General features: G+C 36.7%; 2 protein-coding genes across 2 annotated transcripts; both read left to right on the top strand.

Annotated features, from left to right (window-relative positions):
• The first annotated feature begins 321 nt into the window (after positions 1-321).
• On the top strand, positions 322-1,263 carry LOC124109530 (olfactory receptor 52E8-like). The gene has a single exon (XM_046468194.1). The coding sequence runs from the start codon at positions 328-330 to the stop codon at positions 1,261-1,263; it is 936 nt and encodes a 311-aa protein (XP_046324150.1). The 5' UTR covers positions 322-327.
• A 14,226-nt stretch (positions 1,264-15,489) lies between these two features.
• Positions 15,490-22,829, top strand: LOC124109529 (olfactory receptor 52E8-like). Its single transcript, XM_046468192.1, has 3 exons — positions 15,490-15,643; positions 17,969-18,300; positions 19,206-22,829. The coding sequence occupies exon 3, from the start codon at positions 19,287-19,289 to the stop codon at positions 20,223-20,225; it is 939 nt and encodes a 312-aa protein (XP_046324148.1). The 5' UTR covers positions 15,490-15,643; positions 17,969-18,300; positions 19,206-19,286; the 3' UTR covers positions 20,226-22,829.
• Positions 22,830-24,605: the final 1,776 nt, after the last annotated feature.

Raw genomic sequence — 24,605 nt, 5'->3', positions numbered from 1 at the left:
TAATATTCCCCATTAATTCTGGTTACACTCCAGAGTGTTCAGCAGGCATCCCTCTGCCCTCTCCTCTTTAATCGGTCTTGTCATCAGATAAAGCAGCAGTAGAGTAAGGAAGATTCTATTACTTGTCCCATATAATTCTCATGAGACATAAGCAGAGACTAAGAATCATTTTATTTATAAATATGAATAAAGTAAGATTAAAATGTCATTTTACATTTTACTAGGTATCTAGACAAAGCAAGAAGTGGAGCAAGAATCACTAATGGAAAATCAGCAATTATCTCTGGCATACACAAAATGCTATTTAAGACAGAAAAAAAAATATCTATGCCTAATGACACCCAATTCCATCCTTCTTCATTCCTACTGGTGGGCATCCCAGGACTAGAAGATGTGCACATCTGGATTGAACTACCCTTTTTCTCTGTGTATCTTGTTGCACTCCTGGGAAATACTGCTGTCTTATTTGTGATCCAGACTGAGCACAGTCTTCATGAGCCCATGTACTACTTCTTGGCCATGTTGGATTCTGTTGACTTGGGCTTGTCTACAGCCACTGTCCCTAAAATGCTGGGCATCTTCTGGTTCAATCTTGGGGAAATATCTTTTGGAGGCTGCCTTTCTCAGATGTTCTTCATCCACTTTTTAACTGTCATGGAGAGCATCCTGTTGGTGGCCATGGTCTTTGACCGCTACATTGCCATTTGCAAACCTCTTCGATGCACCATGATCCTCACCACCAAAATCATCAGCATCATCGCAGGCATTGCTATCTTGCGAAGCCTGTACATGGTGGTTCCACTGTTATTTCTCCTCCTGAGGCTGCACTTCTGTGGGCACCATATCATCCCTCATACCTACTGTGAGCACATGGGTATTGCCCATCTGGCTTGTGCCAGCATCAAAGTCAACATCATGTTTGGTCTTAGCAACATCTGTCTCTTATTATTGGATGTGTTTTTTATTATTCTCTCCTATGCCAGGATTCTCTGTGCTGTCTTCTGCCTGCTTTCCTGGGAGGCTTGGTTCAAAGCTCTCAATACCTGTGGCTCCCACATTGGTGTTATCTTATCCTTTTTTACACCAGCATTTTTCTCTTTCTTGACACATCGTTTTGGCCATAATATCCCCCAGTATATTCACATTTTCTTGGCCAACCTCTACGTGGTTGTTCCACCAGCCCTCAATCCTGTAATCTATGGGGTCAGGACCAAGCAGATTCGGGAACTTGTGATGAGGATTTTTCTCAAGACAGATCACTAGCCAATTGGAGGTTGGAGGGTTTGTTTTAGAATTTGTTTCTTCTATTATTCAAAGTAGAGTTACTTTATATATAATCCAGTAGAAAGGAAGAAGAGGGAGGAGAATGTTGTAATTGACCATGTTATTTCACTGTGAATTGAAGCTTTTTCCTTTGAGAGTAATAGTGAGGATATTGGAATTTATATAAAATCTACTTTTACAAGTACTTTCATTAATATTGTTGCATCCTCAAGATATGCCTATAAATCATATACTATTTTCTACACTTTTCAATGAATATATTAGTGTTTTAGAAGCCAAGTAATTTATTCAAATTTTGTGTTTAGTAGGAAGTAGTAATTTAACTCAAGTAAGTTTCTCCAAGTTGTAATAATTTGTTTTATTCATTCCAGGGAGTCTCAGAATTTAAGACAATACAGAATGAAAGTACTAATTTCAGAGATATCATGAAAAGCTTAAGTGGCTTCCAGAATTCTTAAAATAATAATAGCTTACCCTAACACGGCATATCAATCTACTAATCTACTGTAAGTCTACAATGTAATATATATATATATATATATATATATATATATATATATATATATATATATATACACACACACACATACACACACACATATACATACATCTCAAAGAGATTTATATTGCTACTATACACACATATACCCATTAACAATATTATGTTTAATTTACCCAAGCATAGAAAGAAGCAGATATAGTAATAAAATTAGAAAAGAGATTAGAAATTAAAGGGAAAAATGGAGTCTCAGCATTTCATGAAATATTCATTTATAAATAGTTTACTTACTTAAATAATATTCACATATACTATACATATATGTATATATGACAGTATCACTATATATGCATATATCTATACACACACAAACTTTTAACATGTTCTACATTGTCAGTTTTTGATCAATAGAAATATATATAGTCACATACTTTTGTCTAAGCACTTTGGGAAAGAAGAAATAATAAGCTAGTTCTACAATAGTGGAGATAAGCAAATATTTCTGAGGATTTGGAGGGCATGTGATTATCAGTAAATTAATTCATAAAGGACTCAGAAAGGTTTGGGAGAAAGAAGAATTTAGGAAGAAACTTTGAATGTGCGCCCTTTTTTTATGGCTTGTCTGCCAGGCACCCACTGAAGACAAAATTCAACAGCAAACCACATAGACATCTTGTTAAGGAAATGATAAGACAGATACCTAAAAATATCACATTGAAATTAGTTGTCTTGCCTCTTATTTAATCAATTATTTATTTATTTATTTATTTATTTATTTATTTATTTATTTATTGTTTTAAGATATTTAATTGAAAAATAAAATCATATATATTCAATTTGGGCAATGTCATGATTTGAGATATATATGCATTGTGTACTAATTACCATAACAAAATTAACATAGCTATCAATGCCCCCTTTCTGCACTGATTCAGAACTTGTTCACCTTATGACTTGAAGTTTTAGCCCTTTGACCAATGTCTTCCCATTGCCCCTCCTCTCAGCTACTGGTAACACTGTTCTACATTTTGTTTGTATCAGTTCAACTTTTTTAAGTTCCACATATAAATTAGATCATGGAGTATTATTTAACACACTGAAATTTGGGAAGAGGATAATGTGATCTCAGCACAATATAGCCTATCTTGATTTGTAGACAAGATCTATTCTTGAATTATAGGAGGGGGATATTATAAAGGTGTAGTAACTGGGACACTATATTTTTGGTGTAAATATAGAACACCAGTCAAATCAAACTAAATAGAGTCCAGAAACAGATACAAACATATGATTTTCCCTGAATTAAGGCTTTGATAATATTGCAGCACAATGAGAAAAGATGTTATTTTCAATGAAAGATACTGAGTCAAATGGAGACCCATATGAAAAAAATGAATCTAGATGGTTACCTTATGCTATACAAAATATGTTTCCAATTATAGAATTGTGGGTATACAGTTGAAAGCAAAAACAATACAGCTTCTGGGAAAAAAAGTATCTCCGTGACCTTGGAATAAGGATAGATTCTAAAACAGAACACAAGTACATGAGCATATACATGCTACATACATGCTAACAATATTGGAAACATATAAATTAGCCAATGAATACTAAAACTAAAAACTCTCAGCAAACAAACATTTTCAAAGAAAACAGGCAAGTCAAAGGCTTGCATATGGAATATGAAGAGTACTCCTAAAAATCAGCAAATAAAGGGACCACAACCACATAGAAAAATGAGTGAAGAATATGCATGGGGATTTCTCCAAGGAGGACATCCAACTTTCTAGTGACTATATAGAGAAGCTCTACTTCCTTAGTCATAAGGGAAGTACATTTAAAACCACTGAGCAGCTTCACTATCCACTGGCCAGGATGGCTAAAATGAAAAATATTGAATGGTAAGAAAGAATGTGAAGTAACCGGAATGCTTATATGTTGATATGAGAAAGTAAATTGGTAGAATCATTTTTTAAAATTAGCAGTATTTTCAAAAGCTAATCATATACACACCCTAGGACCTCCAAATTTCTTTCCTAGGAATATATCCATTGGGAGTTTTTCACATTTTTTCCTGGTAATATGTGCATCAATTATCACAGAAACATGATATGAATCAATAATACTGCCCAAATATATATTGAATAGAATATATAAATACTAAGTACCAAAGGGAAAGAGCAAACTGTAACAACAATAAACACATTGAATGGAATGGATCAGATAGAATAAGTTTTCTTATGTATATTATATAAATGTTGTTACATAGTATATACTACCACATTTATTTAAAGTTCAAGAAGAGGAGTGATAACAAAAGGGCTTAATTGTCAAATCAGGTTCATACAAGCTAGTACAAAAGTTTTCAGTGGTTTGACAAATAAGGAAAATCATAATGTTTTCTTTTAATAATAAAATATTATTATTGTAAAAACCTTCAAACAACACAGAAGTTGAGAATAAATGAAAATTCCTCTTTTCCTGTGACCTCTGTCCAATTCTACCTCCTTCCCCAGATGTATTGTAATAAAAAATTTGGTATATATGTTCCATATATTTTTATTTTTTAAAATTTATACTATTGTGATGAAAATCTTTCATATGAGATATTATTGTACCAAGATTTTAGTGTACAAGACGTTGTCAATTATAGGCACAGTGTTATACAACTGACTTCTAGAGCTTACATTTCTTCCAAAAGTGAAACTTCACCTGGAAGAGTAATTCCCCATGTCTCTCTAACCCCAGACCCAGGTAAGCCTTATTTCCCCCCTTTGATTGTACTAAATTGACTATTCTAGATACTGCCCATAAATCCAATTGCATAGTATATGTGACTGGCTTATTTCATTTGGCACAATACCCTCAAGGTTCATTCTTCATGTCATACATTGCATAATTTCCCTCTTTTTTTGTTACTGAGGATTGAACTCAGGAGGACTTTATCACTTAGCTACATTCCTAGTCCTTTTTATTTTATTTTGAGATGGACTCTCACTAAGTTGCCCAGCCAGTTTTGAACTTGTGATCCTGCCTCAGCCTCCTAAGTAGTTGGGATTATAGGCCTTGCCACAACACCCAGCTAATTTCCCTCCCTTTGAAGACTGAATAGTATTTTATTTTGTGTGTAACCCAAATTTTCCTTATTTGTATTTCTTTTGGTGGACATTTAAGTTGTTTACATATCTTGGCTGTTGTGAATGGTGTTGCGATGAACATGGGAGTATGAATATTTCCTTGAGATCTAATTTTAAGTCTTTAGGATAAACACTCAGAAGTGGAATGACTAGACCATATGCTAGTTCTATTTTTAATTCTTAGAAGTCCATCTTCCATGCTATTTTCTAGAGGCTGTACCATATTGCATTCCCACATTCTCACCTGCACATCTTTTTTTGTTTGTTTGTTTTATTTTTTTTTTTTATTTATTTTTTTTTTTATTGTTGGTTGTTCAAAACATTACATAGTTCTTGATATACCATCTTTCACACTTTGCTTCAAGTGGGTTATGAACTCCCATTTTTACCCCATATACAGATTGCAGAATCACATCAATTACACATCCATTGATTTACATATTGCCATACTTGTGACTGTCATGTTCTGCTACCTTTCCTATCCTCTACTATCCCCCCTCCCCTCCCCTCCCCACCCCTCTTCTCTCTCTACCCCCTCTATTGACCTTCATTTCTCCCCCTTGTATTATTTTTCCCTATTCCCCTCATTTCCTCTTGTATGTTCTTTTGTATAACCCTGAGGGTCTCCTTCCATTTCCATGCAATTTCCCTTCTCTCTCCCTTTCCCTCCCACCTCTCATCTCTGTTTAATGTTAATCTTCTTCTCATGCTCTTCGTCCCTACTCTGTTCTTAGTTACTCTCCTTATATCAAAGGAGACATTTGGCATTTGCTTTTTAGGGATTGGCTAGCTTCACTTAGCATAATCTGCTCTAGTGCCATCCATTTCCCTGCAAATTCTATGATTTTGTCATTTTTTAATGCAGAGTAATACTCCATTGTGTATAAATGCCACATTTTTTTAATCCATTCGTCTATTGAAGGGCATCTGGGTTGGTTCCAAAGTCTTGCTATTGTGAATTGAGCTGCTATGAACATCGATGTAGCAGTGTCCCTGTAGCATGCTCTTTTTAGGTCTTTAGGGAATAGACCAAGAAGGGGAATAGCTGGGTCAAATGGTGGCTCCATTCCCAGCTTTCCAAGAAATCTCCATACTGCTTTCCAAATTGGCTGCACCAATTTGCAGTCCCACCAGCAATGTACAAGTGTACCCTTTTCCCCACATCCTCGCCAGCACTTGTTGTTGTTTGACTTCATAATGGCTGCCAATCTTACTGGAGTGAGATGGTATCTTAGGGTGGTTTTGATTTGCATTTCTCTGACTGCTAGAGATGGTGAGCATTTTTTCATGTACTTGTTGATTGATTGTATGTCCTCCTCTGAGAAGTGTCTGTTCAGGTCCTTGGCCCATTTGTTGATTGGGTTGTTAGTTATCTTATTGTCTAATTTTTTGAGTTCTTTGTATACTCTGGATATTAGGGCTCTGTCTGAAGTGTGAGGAGTAAAGATTTGTTCCCAGGATGTAGGCTCTCTATTTACCTCTCTTATTGTTTCTTTAGCTGAGAAAAAACTTTTTAGTTTGAGTAAGTCCCATTTGTTGATTCTAGTTATTAACTTTTGTGCTATGGGTGTCCTATTGAGGAATTTGGAGCCCGACCCCACAGTATGTAGATCGTAGCCAACTTTTTCTTCTATCAGACGGCGTGTCTCTGATTTGATATCAAGCTCCTTGATCCATTTTGAATTAACTTTTGTGCATGGCGAGAGAAAAGGATTCAGTTTCATTTTGTTGCATATGGATTTCCAGTTTTCCCAGCACCATTTGTTGAAGATGCTATCCTTCCTCCATTGCATGCTTTTAGCCCCTTTATCAAATATAAGATAGTTGTAGTTTTGTGGATTGGTTTCTGTGTCCTCTATTCTGTACCATTGGTCCACCCGCCTGTTTTGGTACCAGTACCATGCTGTTTTTGTTACTATTGCTCTGTAGTATAGTTTGAAGTCTGGTATCGCTATACCGCCTGATTCACACTTCCTGCTTAGCATTGTTTTTGCTATTCTAGGTCTTTTATTTTTCCATATGAATTTCATGATTGCTTTCTCTATTTCTACAAGAAATGCCTTTGGGATTTTGATTGGCATTGCATTAAACCTATAGAGAACTTTTGGTAATATCGCCATTTTGATGATGTTAGTTCTGCCTATCCATGAACAGGGTATATTTTTCCATCTTCTAAGATCTTCTTCTATTTCTCTCTTTAGGGTTCTGTAGTTTTCATTGTATAAGTCTTTCACCTCTTTTGTTAGGTTGATTCCCAAGTATTTTATTTTTTTTGAAGATATTGTGAATGGAGTGGTTGTCCTCATTTCCATTTCAGAGGATTTGTCGCTGATATACAGGAATGCCTTTGATTTATGCGTGTTGATTTTATATCCTGCCACTTTGCTGAATTCATTTATTAGCTCTAATAGTTTCTTTGTAGAGCCTTTTGGGTCTGCTAGGTATAGAATCATATCATCTGCAAATAGTGATAATTTAAGTTCTTCTTTTCCTATTTTTATGCCTTTAATTTCTTTCGTCTGTCTAATTGCTGTGGCCAGTGTTTCGAGAACTATGTTGAACAGAAGTGGTGAGAGAGGGCATCCCTGTCTTGTTCCAGATTTTAGAGGGAATGCCTTCAATTTTTCTCCATTCAGAATGATGCTAGCCTGAGGCTTAGCATAGATTGCTTTTACAATATTGAGGTATGTTCCTGTTATCCCTAGTTTTTCTAGAGTTTTGAACATAAAGGGATGCTGTACTTTGTCGAATGCTTTTTCCGCATCTATCGAGATGATCATATGGTTCTTATTTTTAAGTCTATTGATGTGGTGAATAACATTTATTGATTTCCGTATATTGAACCAGCCTTGCATCCCAGGGATGAATCCTACTTGATCATGGTGCACAATTTTTTTGATATGTTTTTGTATCCGATTCGCCAGAATTTTATTGAGGATTTTTGCATCTAGGTTCATTAGAGATATTGGTCTGAAGTTTTCTTTCTTTGAAGTGTCTTTGTCTGGTTTATGTATCAGGGTGATGTTGGCCTCGTAGAATGAATTTGGAAGTTCTCCCTCTTTTTCTATTTCCTGAAGTAGCTTGAAAAGTATTGGTATTAGTTCCTCTTTAAAGGTTTTGTAAAATTCAGCTGTATACCCATCCGGTCCTGGGCTTTTCTTAGTTGGTAGTCTTTTGATGGTTTCTTCTATTTCCTCAATTGATATTGGTCTGTTTACGTTGTCTATATCCTCCTGACTCAATCTGGGCAGATCATATGACTTCAGAAATTTATCGATGCCTTCACTATCTTCTAATTTATTGGAGTATAAGGATTCAAAATAATTTTTGATTATCTTCTGTATTTCTGAAGTGTCTGTTGTGATATTGCCTTTTTCATCCCGTATGCTAGTAATTTGAGTTCTCTCTCTTCTTCTCTTCGCTAGCATCGCTAAGGGTCTGTAGATTTTGTTTATTTTTTCAAAGAACCAACTTTTAGTTTTGTCAATTTTTTCAATTGTTTCTTTTGTTTCGATTTCATTAATTTCAGCTCTGATTTTAATTATTTCTTGCCTTCTACTTCTTTTGCTGTTGTTTTGCTCTTCTTTTTCTAGGATTTTGAGATGAAGCATGAGATCATTTATTTGTTGGTTTTTTCTTTTTTTAAGGAATGAACTCCAAGCAATGAATTTTCCTCTTAGAACTGCTTTCAATGTGTCCCACAGATTCTGATATGTTGTGTCTGTGTTTTCATTAATCTCTAAGAATTTTTTAATTTCCTCCTTGATGTCTTCTATAACCCATTGATCATTCAGTAACCTATTGTTCATTCTCCAAGTGATGTATGCTTTTTCCTTCCTTCTTTTATCGTTGATTTTCAGTTTCATTCCATTATGGTCAGATAGGATGCATGGTATTATCTCTACTCCTTTATATTGTCTAAGCGTTGCCCTGTGACATAATATATGATCTATTTTTGAGAAGGATCCATGTGCTGCTGAGAAAAAAGTGTAACTGCTTGATGTTGGGTGGTATATTCTATATATGTCAATTAAGTCTAGGTTATTAATTGTGTTATTGAGTTCTATAGTTTCCTTATTCAACTTTTGTTTGGAAGATCTGTCCAGTGGCGAGAGAGGTGTGTTGAAGTCTCCCATGATTATTGTATGGTGGTCTATTAGACTCTTGAACTTGAGAAGAGTTTGTTTGATGAACATAGCTGCACCATTGTTTGGGGCATATATATTTATGATTGTTATGTCTTGTTGGTGTATGGTTCCCTTAAGCAGTATGTAGTGTCCCTCTTTATCCCTTTTGATTAACTTTGCCTTGAAATCTCTTTTATTTGATATGAGTATGGACACTCCTGCTTGTTTCCGAAGTCCATATGAGTGATATGATTTTTCCCAACCTTTCACCTTCAGCCTATGTATGTCTTTTCCTATCAAATGCGTCTCCTGTAGGCAGCATATTGTTGGGTCTTGTTTTGAGATCCATTCTACTAGCCTGTGTCTCTTAATTGGTGAGTTTAAGCCATTAACATTTAGGGTTATTATTGAGATATGGGTTGTTGTTCCAGCCATATTTGTTTATTTATGTTACTAAACATGGTTTGTTTTCCTCTTTGATTATTCCCCCCCCTTTACTGTCCTACCTCCCACTGTTGGTTTTCATTGTTATTTTCCATTTCCTCTTCCTGTAATGTTTTGCTGAGGATGTTTTGAAGAGATGGTTTTCTAGCTGCATATTCTTTTAACTTTTGTTTGTCGTGGAAGGTTTTAATTTCATCTTCCATCCTGAAGCTTAATTTCGCTGGATACACAATTCTTGGTTGGAACCCATTTTCTTTCAGTGTTTGAAATATGTTATTCCAGGATCTTCTAGCTTTCAGAGTCTGTGTTGAAAGATCAGCTGTTATCCTGATTGGCTTGCCCCTAAATGTAATCTGCTTCCTTTCTCTTGTAGCTTTTAAAATTCTCTCCTTATTCTGTATGTTGGGCATCTTCATTATAATGTGTCTAGGTGTGGATCTCTTATAATTTTGCACATTCGGCGTCCTGTAGGCTTCTAGAATTTGGGATTCTGTCTCATTCTTCAAGTCTGGGAAGTTTTCTCGTAATATTTCATTGAATAGACTGCTCATTCCTTTGGTTTGGAGCTCTGTACCTTCCTGTATCCCAATGACTCTTAAGTTTGGTCTCTTAATGTTATCCCATATTTCTTGGATGTTCTGCTCATGGTTTCTTAACCGTCTTGCTGAGCTGTCTATGTTCTTTTCAAGTTGAAATACTTTGTCTTCATTGTCTGATGTTCTATCTTCTAAGTGTTCTACTCTGCTGGTAGTACTCTCAATTGAGTTTTTAAGTTGGTTTATTGCTTCCTGCATTTCTAGGATTTCTGTTTGTTTGTTTTTTATAACCTCTATCTCCCTGTATAGTTGATCCTTTGCTTCCTGGATTTGTTTGTGTAATTCCTTGTCGAAGTGATCTTTCATTGTCTGATTTTGCTGTCTAATTTCTTCCTTGATACTCCAGATCATCTGAAGCATATATATCCTGAATTCTTTATCTGACATTCCATCTGCTGCAGCTGTTACCTCTTCTAAAGTTGAGCTGACCTGCATTGCTTGTAGTCCTTTCTTTCCTTGTCTTTTCATACTGCTTGCGTTTCTTTCTTCTTGGTGAAACTGTTGTGTTTTTGAAATTTTTCCCCCCCCTATATATTTATGTTGCTCTTGTATAGTTGAAAATTCTCCCTTGCAGGTGCGGGCAGGGGCTCTGCTCTGCCCCTCCTCCAATTGGTGTGAGGTGTCTACCACGCCCACGGACCCCTGGGCCTGATCCGCTGTTCTGTCGCAGGTCTGCCTACCTTGCAGGTGGGGGCGAAGGCTCTGCCCTGCCCCTCCTACCACGCCCGGGGACCGCTAGGCCTGATCTGCAGGTTGGTCGCAGGTCTGCCCACCTTGTGGGCAAGGGTGTCAGTTCCGCTCCGCCCCCACTCCAATTGGGGTCACTTGACCACCACACAGGCGAGCCGCTGGGCCTGATCTGGGCGCGGGCTAGGGCTCTGCTCTGCCCCTACTGCAGTTGGGGTGAAGTGTGTACCACGCTGGCAGGCCGCTGGGCCTGATCCACAGGTCTGTCGCAGGTCTGCTTACCTTGCCAGCGCGGGCGGTGGCTCTGCCCTGCCCCTCTTACCACGCCTGCAGACCGCTGGGCCTGATCTGCAGGTTGGTCGCAGGTCTTCCTACCTTGCGGGCGTGGGCGGCGGCCCCTCTCCTCGCCTCTGGCTCGACGACAAAGCGAGAGAGACTCGGGTATCTGTGACTCACCCTCCCTACCAGGGGACCAACTGTTTCCGTCGCCGCTGGCACCGATGAAGTTTTCTCCTCGCCCGCTCTCCGATGACATCAGATCTCTGCCATGCTGGCATCCCCTGTTCTATGGCTGAATCCCATTTTCTTCTCTTCCAATAGGCGGAGCTGTGCCCTCTGAGCTGAGCTTCTGCCCTCTATGTGCTGACAGAAATCCCTGTACGGTGGCTCCTGGGAGTCTCTCAATCCTGTTAGTCCAGAGCCCTTTCACTTATCCGGCCCCTCCCCCTGTTCCTCCTCCCAGCCAGCCAGCCAGGTCCTGTTCACCAGAGGCGGTTCCCCAAGGATCTGATTACACTTGCAGCCCCACCGCGTGTCCTATATCCCGAACGATGAACACCCTCTCTGTCATTCAATTAAGCCCCAGTGCTGTGGTGGGGTGATCTGGGAACCAACAGTTTAATTTTTCAGGACCCCTTTGGTGGGCACGCCCCCAGAAACTGGCGGCTAAGATCTTGGGTGTCGCCGCTGGTGTTAAGGGGAGGTGGGGATCTGGAATCCCCTCTGCTTCCCTACAGACACGCCCCCGGTGGTTTCCTGGCTGCTTGTATCTGGAGGGGGTGGGAGTCACACACCTGCTAATGTGGATTCCGCTGGGAAGGAATTCTGTCGGCGGAACTCTGGTGATGTCACCACTCTGCTATGGCAGGCCCCAGGCTCCTTGCCAGAGTGTCCGAAGGGAGGGGTGGGACTGGTCTGTCTCTGGTTGGTTTCAGCTCCCGGTTTGCTATTTCATGAAGGCTTGGCGAGAGACCTCTTCCTAGAGTCCTTGCACCGCTCCTGCTGCGCTGCGCCTCAGAGGCTATCCGCCCTGACGCGGGGGCCGCGTGCAGGCAGCCGACAGTCGCCGAGTCGCGCGGGCAGCGGCTGGCGGGTCTGGACCTCTGCGCTGCGTGGCGGAGATTCACTCGTCTAGCGCAGACTGTCACCTCCAAAAATCCTTCCAATTCCCGGCCGGTCTCTCTTTAGTGGAATTTTGCTAGGAGTTTCTCAGCAGGTCATATCTAAGCGTATCCATGCGTCTCTCTGACCCCTTTGTTGAGGAGGTACTGAAAGCGCTGCCTCCCCTCTCGCCGCCATGTTGGATCCCCCCCCTGTTTGTTTGTTTTAAATAATAGATTTCTTGATAGGTTTAAGGTGATATCTCACTGTACTTTTGATATACTTTTCCCTGATGATTAGTGATATTAAGTACCTTTTTCTAAATCTGTTCACACTTTTTTCATGAAGAAATATTTATTTAAGTCTTTAACACATTTTTAAATCAGGTTGGTTTTTTTGCTGTAGAGATGTGGGAGTCTTGTATATTTTGCAGACTAATTCTTTATCAGATATATATTTTATAAATATATTCTTCTACCTCAGAGGTCACCTTTTGTTTCATAGATTGTTAAAAGTAAAAGCTTTTTAGTTTGCTGTAATCCCACTTGTGTGTTTTTTATTTTGGTGGTTTGTTCTTTCATTGTTATATTCAAAAATACCATTCCTATGAAGTTTCACCCTAAGTTTTCTTCTAGAAATTTTTAGTTTCAAAATTTACATTTAGGTTTCTGAACTATCTTTAATTTAATTTTATGGTATAAGATAAAATCTAGCTTTATTCTTTTGCACATAGATAACTAACCCAAGGCTTATGGATTTTATTTAACATGAGGCATGTTTTCAGGCATGAATGTATAGAAATTGATTGCACAAGGTTAGCTGTTTTGTTTATGGACTATCTCCATCTTATATCCCATTACTTATAATAGCAATTCTCCATCAAGCTAAGCTCTCATAAATCCATCAAATCTAAGTTTTCATGATAAGTAACCTCTCTGAACCATGAATACTATGATTATAATATTTATATTAGCTTTCTACTGGTAAGTAGAGTTAGTGAGCTCATTAGGATGATTGGTTACTAGTCTACAAGATGATTAACTGGGGTAGTTGCTATTTCTGGGTCTCCCAAGCAGAGAAAAATGGTTTCCTGACTGCTGTTGGTTCTTTGTTTCCTTGTAAGCAAACATCGTGTGGTGTTAAAAGTCAGGCTTGTGGCTATTGTGGGGGAGCAGTAGTAACTAGGGGCTAGTATGAGATGGCTTCTGAATTGCAAATAAATTTCATTTCTTGATCTGTTTGATACTGATGCTTTGTGAAAATTTATCAACCCTACACTTAATATTTTTAAAAAATTAGTTATAGATGGATATAATACCTTATTGTATTTATTTATTTTTACTCGGTGCTGATGTTGGATCCCAGTCCCTCACATGTGGTAGGCAAGTGCTGTACCACTGAGAGAAAATTATGCCCCTACACTTAACATTTCATGCATTTCCATAGGCTGGTTCCATAACTAGGCTATTGTGAATAGTGCTGCTATTAGCAGAGGAATGTATGTATCTCTTAAGTATGCTGTCTTTGATTTTTATTTTTTTTATATAGTAAAGGGTAGTCTAGCTGGATCATATGGAACCAGCCTAAGTATCTGTCAGCAGAAGAAAAAAGAAAATGTTTTATATATACATGAGGGAGATTTATTCATCAATAAAGAAGAATGAAATTATTCATTTGTTTGAAAATGTATAGAGATGGAAAGAATTATGTTATGCAAAATAAAACAAACTCAAAAAGATAAATGCATTATCTTTTCCTTCATCTGTAGAAACCAGAGAGAAAAAAGGAAAAAAAAAATGGGGGGATCTCATGAAAGTAGAAGGGAGACCATTAGGGGTAGAGGAAGGAGATGGGGGAAAGGGAAGAAGGATGAGTGAAAGGAGGTTCTGTGGTATGAAATTGACCAAATTTTGCATATGCGTGTATGAATATGCCACAATGCATTTCACCATTCTGTATAATTACATGTACTAGTAAAAATTTTAGAAAGAAATAATGAACATAAAATTTAAATGTAACATCTTAAAGTTCAAAATTTTTAGAAGACTGCATAAGAGAAAAGTCTTTGTGACTTTGGCTAACATAAAGTTTTCTTAGACAAGACGCTAAAGGCACTCTTCTAGAAAAGAAAGAAAAATTGAACTTCATTAAAAAAAATAAGAGCTAATGCTATTTAAAAGACACTGTTTAGGAAAGGAGAAGACAAGTCACATCCTGGGAGAAAATAGTTGCGAAGTACATAAATGACTGAAGACATTTTTCCAGAACATACTTTCAATTATTCTTTGTCAATTAATACTAAAATAAAATAAAAAAGAGAATTCTCATAACTCAATATGAAAACAAATAATCCAATGAAAACAAGCAAAATATTTCAATAGGCATTTCACTAGAACAAATGATATGTTAATGATCCATAAGGCAAATAAACACTTGAAACCATGTTTAGCCACCTCTAAAGTTCAGGGAAATGCAAACTAAAAACACAATGAGACAGAGTACCAAGTGTCAGTGATAACGCGGAGCAACTTATATTCCCATACAGAGCAATACCAGTCCTGTCAACAACCACCAGGAACTGATAACGAAAAAAAATTAAAAAGGAGGGGTAATATTACTTGCTGGGACAAGGGAGACTTCACACACTGTGATGAAATGGTGGTGTCCTCAGTAAGAGTGTGTGAGGAAGAGCTTGATATTGAATTTTAGCTTGTTTTGGGGGTGGCTTTCAGAAATAGATGGTTTCAAGAAAAGAAGCTAAATCTATTATTAGATATATTAATAATTTTTATACAGGAATTGGGGGAAAGGAGTAGGTCCAAAGCTTTATTTGATGACTATAATTACTTGTATGTGTTAGGAGTATTCCTTTTTTTTACAGCATTATTGCGTTTGTGTATATTCAGACATAGTTATGGAAGAGTATATAGTTTTTATTTCACTCCATTATCATAGACACGAAGTAACTGATATTGATATTTTTTGAAATTTTTAAGTGGATGTCATCACTGTCAAGGTAACAGTGCCAGGCCTGATATCAGATGACAGTTGTTTAAACTGTTTAGCCTATCTACCATGATTCTACACTTATATGGCTTAGACACAGTATATATTCTCTATGTGGGACTAATGGTACAGAATAATTAGAAAACAGAAGTTAGAAAAGAAGACATTTTTACAAGTTGGGGACCTAAGAAGAAAAACATGAAAGTCTCAAGGGATTCCTATACACATGTGCCCTTCATGCTCAATAAACCAGTGGTGAGAATTTATGAATTGTTTGTCTTTCATGTTGCTGTCCCATGGAATCCTAGAGGAGCATCTATTCCTGCTCTTGTCCAGTGAAACCCCAGAGGAGCATCTATTCCTGGTCAGGGAAAGGATTTTCAATCCCATTATGAATTTTTCTCCTTGAACCTAAGTTTGGAGCTGAAGCACATTGGAGCAGTTATTAAGTTGGCTGGAGGCTTTTTCTTGCCTGTATCTGAGGTTGGTGAGTTGGTACAGGCTTGACTGCCATTCATGTTTGATCACATAGACTGGGGAGGCATAGAGCCTATAATATTCCATCTTGTCTCTTCTGTGTTTTGTTCTTTTTCTGTCTCTCTTTCCCTTTCCTTTTATTGCTCCCCCTCCTCTTAGCTAGTGCTTCGTTTTAGCCTAATTTTATTGAACTTTATCATGGTACTAGTAATTTCAGAATTTATTTGTTTCATATCCAAAAATTGATGCTCTCAAAAATTTCCCAAATAAATACATTTTCTATCTTTAATTCATTGTCACTATGGCAAAGAAAAGCAATAACTTGACACCTCCAAATTCCAAATAGTTGTTTTAGTATCTGCAAAGCATATGCTGAATTTCTTCCATTCTGATCTGTGTGTATATAGCTTCCTGTTTACATGAATATTCAAACTTTCTTCTTTGTCTCCCATATGATGAAGCCATTTTAACATTAAATATATAACCTGTAGGGGGGAAAGGGTTTTTATGACTTCAACTTTCTTTTTCCATAGAGATGGCAACTGGCAAAACTTATTCACTTACTCTCTGACTTCCTGATCTGGGATCCTCTTTCTCTGTCCCAGATCATTAAAATGTGCTGTTGTTGTTGTTATTATAGTGCTAGGGATCAAATCCAAAGCTTTGCACATGGTAGTTAAGTGCTTCACTCTACATTCCCAACCCTTTCAACAGTATTTATTTAGCTATCCTCCTATCTATTTTGTCTGGGTTGGAGGAGGGGATCTTATCTGTATTGATTTAGATTTGGCATGTAGTTCTTACAACAAAAACATTTTTGGGCAGCATATACCTTGGATGTTGTCTCTAAATTTTCCCCAAACACAGCATATTCATGAGAAGTAAACAGTTGCTTCAAAATAGAAGAGGCACTCAAAACTGTCTAGAGGAACAATTCTAGTCTCAGAGAGAGGAAAGCCTGTAACATTCTGCAGAGTATTTGATGAAAGAATGGTACACTGCAGAATACTTGATGTAACATGCTTCTGGCTTTAACACAGCTCCTGAACTTTTGTTGTTCATTTTGTGTAGGGATAAGGATCTGCCACCTAAAGTGAAGTTCTCCTCAATAGATGAGGCTGCTTTACAGCATTTCCTCCCTCCTTCCTCTCCCAGTTTATTTCTGTGCTGTGGATAAGTCTCCTGAATTCCCCCTCCCAAGTCTAATTCTCTGATTATAGATTTCAAAAGTCCCTGGTTTATCCTTTCGTCCCTTGTACAAACATTTGTTTTAACACTTTAATATGGAGAGATAATGATATATGCTGAAAACAAGTTGACATTGTAAAAGGTAAATATCTCAGATTTTCAAAAAGGCACTGCTAGTAAACTTTTAAAACTGCCATTTCATTGATGCCATAGAGTACAGCACACAAGAATTTACATAAAGATAATCAGGTATGCATGAATGAGTCCATTCATCATATTTTACATTCCCTCTGTGATTGATTGTCATGATCACGTGTTTCAAGATCACTAACATCTTCCTAAATATCTGCCCAGTAGCCTCCCTCTACTAATGGCCCTATTGTCAGAAAAGCCTTGGCTAGAGTCACTAACCTCATATACCCATAGGGACTCACTTATGAGGATGGATTACAGTGTTCCTTCTCCTTTCTCCATCCTTAGCTGCCAGATAATTTTTTTGTGATTCTGTCCATCTTATATGAGGACTTCATCAAGTGCTAAAATTAATAATTATCTGCATATTTAATATTCATTAACAACTCTTTTTTGGGGGGAGGAACAACTGTATTCTAGATGCTGTGATAAGAGAAATATGGTGAACAAAATCACTCCTTCCCCTCCCTCTCGATTTTGCATGAAGTTTACAATTAGAAGGGAACTGAGACCTTCAACAGGTAGTCACCGTGAAGAGCTACATACTAGAATAAGGTGGTGGAGAGAGATCATTACAAGCCAATGCACTGAGTTTGGTGAAGGCTTTTCTGGGAATGAGTAGCTAAGGTGCAGCTGGAAGACTGACAGGGGCAGGGTGCTGACTCCCTTTGTCTGTTCCTCATACCTGTCTTGGCCTCCCTCCCACAGGCACGGTTCCATAGTTAGGGTTCCATCCTCCTCTTTTATCTCACAAGCCCTTGCCTCTCCTATTCTTAAAGTCATCTATTCAGTTTCATATATCTCAAGCTCTCATGTTTCCTGTAACATTCTGATTTGTTACCTAGGAAGACGTCATGTTTCCCATCATTAACACTATTTCAGATCCTTCAAAGGCCAATTTCTTATGGATATTATGAAGAACCCACTCATTCTTATCTCCTTCCTTTTTAGAAATATGAATTTGGACCAATTGCATAAGTAAAATAAGCAATAAGGAAGAAAGAGTACACTGGAAAGAGACCCTAGGGTGCTGATCATGGTGATAAATATAGTCCACAAAAATTGAATAAAGGACTAAATGCTTGAGCCTAAACAAAATCCAAGAAATAAATGCAGTTGAGAAGTGCCCTGGCAATGCTAAAGAGGTCAGAAAGCTGGGTGACTGTGACAAAGCATTTTCATTTTAAGGATTGAATTATGCATCTGTGATCCAGACTTTAAAAAAAAAAAAAATACATTGATACGGAAGTTAAAACCTGTCCTGTTTTCCTCCTGTGGCTGATGTGAGTAAAAAGTGATTAAATATGTCTAAAGCATTCTTTTAAAGTAAATAACAATTGTTTATATAGCATCATAGTTTTAATAATTCTTCTCTTTCTTCTAATAACAATGATACTGATAACAAGAATGATAATGGCCATGATTCCCATTTAGGAATAAATCTTGCTATGATAGAGAGTAGTTAGAAATGGAATGAGCTCAGATGTTGCTGTGAGGAATATAGGAAATAAACAAGGAACCTGAAGTGTTAATGCTTTATGCCTGAATCTGTGTAACAATTGTTGGCTTCATATCTAAGGTTAATTGTCATATTGGTTTTTTGAAATTGATAACCTCATAAGGCAAGGTTCTTATTTCAAAGAATGAAGACAATGTCTTCATCCATTCATGAAAACATAAAAAAAGCAGCACAAATCAAAAAGTAGCAAAAAAGTTAGATTTTGATGAAAGTTCTGTATAAGCTGATTGAGTCAGAGAGAGAGAGGCTATGTTAAGGATCAGAAATGAAGGTGATTGAGAATATGCGGAAATGCACAGAGGTGTATATCAGTCTCATATTTCTAGTTAAGTAAATGGTTTTGGGTGCTTTGGAAACCTATACTGTTACATATGTTTCTAGGTTGTAATCATTTATCAGTCAGATAGCAAAGTGTAAATCTTCTCTCAATTTATAAGTAATTTTTTTTTTAAATGGAGTTCAATATAGAAACATCTACCAGCTAGTTGGTTTCATATTATCACTAGGCTTGGTTTATTATCTAACTAAACTCAGAGTATCTAATGAATGTTTAAATAATAAGTGATTTATTAAGGATCATTTTCCTTCTTTTGCCATAAATAGTGATGAATCTTTCTTGCATTCCAAGATAAAATGAATTAACTACATATTTTTTTTGTTCTTATTCAGAATTAGCAATATCAGTGAAGCATTGAGAAGACCTGCAGAGTACCCTTCAAATGAGTGAGCCCATCAGAGGCCCTTGCCAGCATGTCACCAGCAAATAGCTCATGTATTCACCCCTCCTCTTTTCTGTTGTTGGGAATCCCAGGACTGGAAAATATGCAGCTCTGGCTTGGCTTCCCATTCAGCACAGTGTATCTGATTGCTCTCCTGGGGAATGCCACCATTCTTTTGGTGATCCAGATTGAGCACAGCCTTCATCAGCCCATGTTCTACTTATTGGCCATTTTGGCTCTGACTGATTTGGGCCTGTCCACAGCAACTATCCCCAAAGTGCTAGGCATATTCTGGTTTGGTTTCAGTGAAATTGCTTTCAGGGACTGCTTAGCTCAAATGTTCTTCATACACCTGTTCACAGGCATAGAAACGTTCATGCTTGTGGCCATGGCCTTCGATCGCTACGTTGCTATTTGCCACCCTCTCCGATACAACACAATTCTCACCAACAGAACAATTTGTTTTATTGTTGGGGTAGGAATGTTGAAAAATTTTGTTTTGGTTTTTCCACTTGTATTTCTCCTTCTAAGGCTGTCATTCTGTGGCCACCATGTCATACCCCATACCTACTGTGAGCACATGGGCATTGCCCGTCTGGCCTGTGTCAGCATCAAGGTCAACATATTATTTGGATTAATTCTTATCTCTATGATCCTTTTGGATGTTATTTTGATTGCTGTCTCCTATGTGAAGATTCTCCATGCTGTCTTTAAACTCCCATCCTGGGAGGCCAGGCGTAAAGCTCTCAATACCTGTGGTTCCCACGTGTGCGTCATCTTAGCATTCTTCATCCCAGCCTTTTTCTCCTTTCTGACCCATCGATTTGGCCACAATATTCCACGTTATATCCACATCCTCCTTGCTAACTTATATGTGATTATCCCCCCTGCTCTAAACCCCCTTATTTATGGGATAAAAACCAAGCAGATCCGAGATCGGGTGGTGATAATTTTTTGTAAGGAGGTTTGACTGTGCATACTTAATTTGGAGATAGTCCTCAAATTTTATCCCTTTGCATTCTTCTGAGAGGGGAAATATATGTGTCATCAAGCTTCAATAGAGTAAATGTTTTACAGAATTTGACACTAAACACAAAATGTTTCCTTGCTTATGTGCAGTATCAAATTGGAAATAAATTTACCTAGAAAATATTTGTTCCTAGATAAATTAGAATCTTATTATTACAAAAGTAAGTATCATCTATTTCTATAATGAATATTAAAATTACGTTTCAGGGATAAAATATTACTGTGGTTCAAGTCAGACAAACCAAGTCAAAAGTTTACTGGAGTCTTAAACTGTACTGGGTGCGTAACCAAAACTATACCCTCCATGATGTGGCTGGGACTCATTCAATAAGGTGAATGCCTAAACAGAACAAAACTTGGAGTCCTCTCTCAAGTAGAAAGGAATTCTGCCAGTTTCCAAGTATGTTTAGTCCAGCTACACATTTTGGAACTGGCAGAATAATGACAGATTGGTTTTAGAGATCCACTAGGCCCATTGTGAAAGGGCTTAGAACTCTACTGATCAGATGACCTTCAATGAACCAATATTTTGACTATGGGCTTTTTAAAAAACATTTTTAAAAAATTGTTTTTCAAAGTATGCTACTAATAACATGAGAAGTGTAAGCCCCAAACTGGGAGAATACACTTGTAACACATATCAGAAAATGGATATGTGCCATTATCATACAAAGAAATTTTATAAGTCAATACTAAAAGACTAACACTCCAATTTGAAAGACTAAAATAAAAATTTGAATAAAAATATATACAAATTGTCCATTAGTCCTTGAGAAGTTGTTCACTTGGAAAATGCAAATTGAAATCATAATGAGTTATAAGTATGCACGAATTAAAATGGCTAAACTGAAAAACTAGTTCTAGCAATTATTAGAAAAGATATAGAGCAAGTGCCAAGGGCAATACACAATTGAAGAACTTTGGAAGACAGTTAATTTTTTTTTATTCAACTAGGTATTTACATATGCAATAAAGAATAAAATAGAAACTTGCTTGTACTAAGATTCATATGGGGATATTCATAGAAACTTTGTGTGTAATAGCTCAAACTGAATATTTATTATAAAGTGAAAGATTTATTAACAGGAGAATGCTTTATCAAATTGGGTTATATCCACACAATGACATGGTATTCAGAAACAAAATGAACTATTAATTTACACACAAAAATAAATTTTATGAGTATTATAATATATAAAAGAGGCCAGAATAAATGTATTTCATTTACATAAAATTTTTAAAAAGGCAAACTAACCTCTAAGGTCAGAAAGGTCAGTGGTTGTCCATGGAAAGAGTACAAAGAGGGAGCACTACAAAGAATCACTGAGGAACTTTGTCAAAGATCAAATATTCATTATGTTGATTGTGCTTCTAATTTTGTGAGTGTATACATATGTTTAAACCTTGTCATCAAATTCTACAATTTAAATATATATAGTTTATTGTGTTATAAATACATCTTACTAAAGTTCTAGTAAAACCTCTTAGTTAAAGACATTAATAACTGGCCCAAGGAGTCACTCTACTTAGATATTGTAAGTATGACAGAAGGTGAGATATTGATCTGTTCTCCACCTGAAGTTGTTGAAAGGGATTCCACCAGAGCCTGAATGAGTATTGTTTAGTGAAACTGTTATCCACATACTGTTATTACTACAAGACGTTGAAAGTGGAGATAATACTTTTCTGAGACAAAATACCAGCCCAAGAAGAAGCACAGAATGAGGACAGAGATATCATCATAAAGATTTGGCAAAGGGAATATTTTTATAAAAATTTTATCAAAGTATGTTTCCTATAAAATATTCAAAATTGCATGTATACAGCTTAAGTTTCTACATAAAGTAAATAAAAGTTGTTGTAATTTGTCACCCCAAAACGGTATAAATACAGGAAGTTCGAAGGTACTAGAGCAATAGCTTGTCTTCTCCCTTTTGGTTACTGCTTCACCATGTGTAATCTGCCATCTGGATTCAATATCAGAGATTAGCTCTGCCTGTTTTTCTTTTTTAAGTTGAATAAATGGAAGGATAACAGTATGTATATTATGTCAGGCTTCGTTTATTTAACATTATATTTCTAAGAGTCATATGCTTTCAATTATCTTCATAGTTCTGTCTTCACCACTATATGGACATTCCAATTTATGAAAGCTTGAAATTATCTATTCATTCAACTATGAATTAATGTATGTTTCCAATTGGGGATTATAATGAATAGTGCTAACATGACGATCAACCCTATGTCTGTTGATGAATGGTTAGATGCATTTCTGTTCAGAATATAGGTAGAAATAGAATTGATGACTATAAAATATGAATTAGTTTAGCCTCAGAAGGTACAGCCAAATAACCTTTAGAAGTGGTTGTAAAATTATGTTTCTATGGCAATGGATAAGAGTGTCAATTGATCCACAACATATTCAGCATTGTGCATCTGCCTCTTTCATTTTAGCCATCCTGGTAAATGACTGCATAAACTATCCCAAATTTTTAATGAACATTTTTGTAATGATCAGTAAAGTTCAATAACTTTTCATATGTTACTCACTGTTTATTTCCTTCATGGAGTACCTACTTCAGGGGGTAAAACTCAAATAGTTAGTCTTGAGTTTTTTTTAATTTTAGTTGGTTAGTCCTATTTACATCTTGATATCAGTCTTTTAAAATATATTTTGCAAATATGATCTCTTATTTTCTGGCTTGTATTTTTCTAATCTTTTTTCTGTCTTCTGAAACACAGAGCTTACTTTTAATTAAGTCTAATTCATTTCTTTTCCCTTCTGGATTAGATTTTTAAATACTTTTTAACATCCTTGCCTAAAGCAATAACATGAAGATATTCTTTTACCTTTATCCTTTCCTCTAGAGCCTTTAGTTTTTAACTTTTCTCATTACATTTTTACGTTTTTATTCATATGTTTAATTTCACTTAAGGAGTGAGATAGGCAGTCTTACTATTTTTCCAATGGATATTTATTTAGTCTTTTATAAGGAAGGCATTCTTTTTCACTTTCTTCAAGTTCATCTTACCATATGTAAGATGAAAATATATACATATTTTATTTAAAATTTTAATTTCTTACTGCTATGGCAATGCTGTGCTTTTGGACAAAAATATTTTTGATATAAATTACCAGTGACCTGTAATTAACTTGGAGTGGAAATTAAAAATTAAAAAATGATTATAACTAGCTCACTATATCAGTCACCATACAGTATTTTTTATTCTTTTGTTTTTTGTTTTAATTAAAGTGAAATTTTTGTAATAGCCTCTCTTTTTTTACTTTTTTTTTTTAAATTTGTTCTAATTAGTTATACATGAGAGTAGAATGCACTTTGACACATCATACATAAATGGAATATTGAAGGGAAAGTGAGGAATGAGAGACTGGTAAGTGAGAAATGAAAGACAGAGACCAGGCAGAGATACACACGAGAGTTCATATGCCAGAGATGACAGATAAAGGCCATCTCTCTATAGGAGAGAGAGGCAAAACAGGCTTGAGTTCTGGGACTTTTGTGGGGAAGGCTCAGGAATCAAAGACAGGTGGGTCTTAATGCAGTGGTTAAGGGTTGGGTTGGTATGAGGGAGTGGAGAGCCTTTCTCAGAAACACCCTTGGGTGTGAAAGCGAAACTTTTTCCTTAAAATGGCAGCTGTCACTTAAGATGGCCATCCAGATGCTAAGTAAAGGCCTTATTAGTATAATTTCTCATTCTTCTGGTTGTATATGATATAGAACCACACTGGTCATGTAGTCATACATGCACATAGGGTAATAGTGTCTGATTCATTATATTATCTTTCCTACCCCCATGCCTTCTCCCCTCCCTTTACTCCCCTCTGCCTAATTCAAAGTAACTCTATTCTTCCCTAGCCCCCCTCACATGAAAAACCCAAATAACCCAATCAACAAATGGGCTAAGAAACTGAGCAGACACTTCACTTCAGAAAAATTACAATTGATGAACAAATACATGAAAAAAAATTTCCAACATCTCTAGCAATTAGAGAAATGCAAATCAAAACTACCCTCAGATTTGATGTTTCTCCAGTTAAATGTCAATTATCAAGAATATAAGCAACAATAAATGTTGGCAAGGATGTGGAGCAAAAGATACACTCATTATTTGCTGATGGAACTGAAAATTGGTGCAGCCATTATGGAACACAGATGGAGATTCCTTAGAAAACTTGAAATGGAACCACCATTTGACCCAGCTATCCACTCCTCAGTTTATACCTGTAGGACTTAAAATCCACATACTACAGTGATGCAACCACATCAGTGTTTATAGCAGCTCAAGTTACAATAGCTAA

The sequence above is a fragment of the Marmota monax genome, unplaced genomic scaffold (genome assembly GCF_021218885.2).
Source record: "Marmota monax isolate L192 unplaced genomic scaffold, Marmota_monax_Labrador192_F-V1.1 WCK01_AAM20220418_F8-fsc01027, whole genome shotgun sequence".
In the NCBI taxonomy this organism is placed as follows: domain Eukaryota; kingdom Metazoa; phylum Chordata; class Mammalia; order Rodentia; family Sciuridae; genus Marmota; species Marmota monax.
Note: the sequence above shows the minus strand (reverse complement) of the source record. Positions and strands in the feature narration are given on the sequence as shown.

Excerpts from the sequence above, each read along its gene's own strand:
- LOC124109530 (XM_046468194.1), top strand. The coding sequence starts at position 328 with ATGCCTAATGACACCCAATTCCATCCTTCTTCATTCCTACTGGTGGGC.
- LOC124109529 (XM_046468192.1), top strand. The coding sequence starts at position 19,287 with ATGTCACCAGCAAATAGCTCATGTATTCACCCCTCCTCTTTTCTGTTG.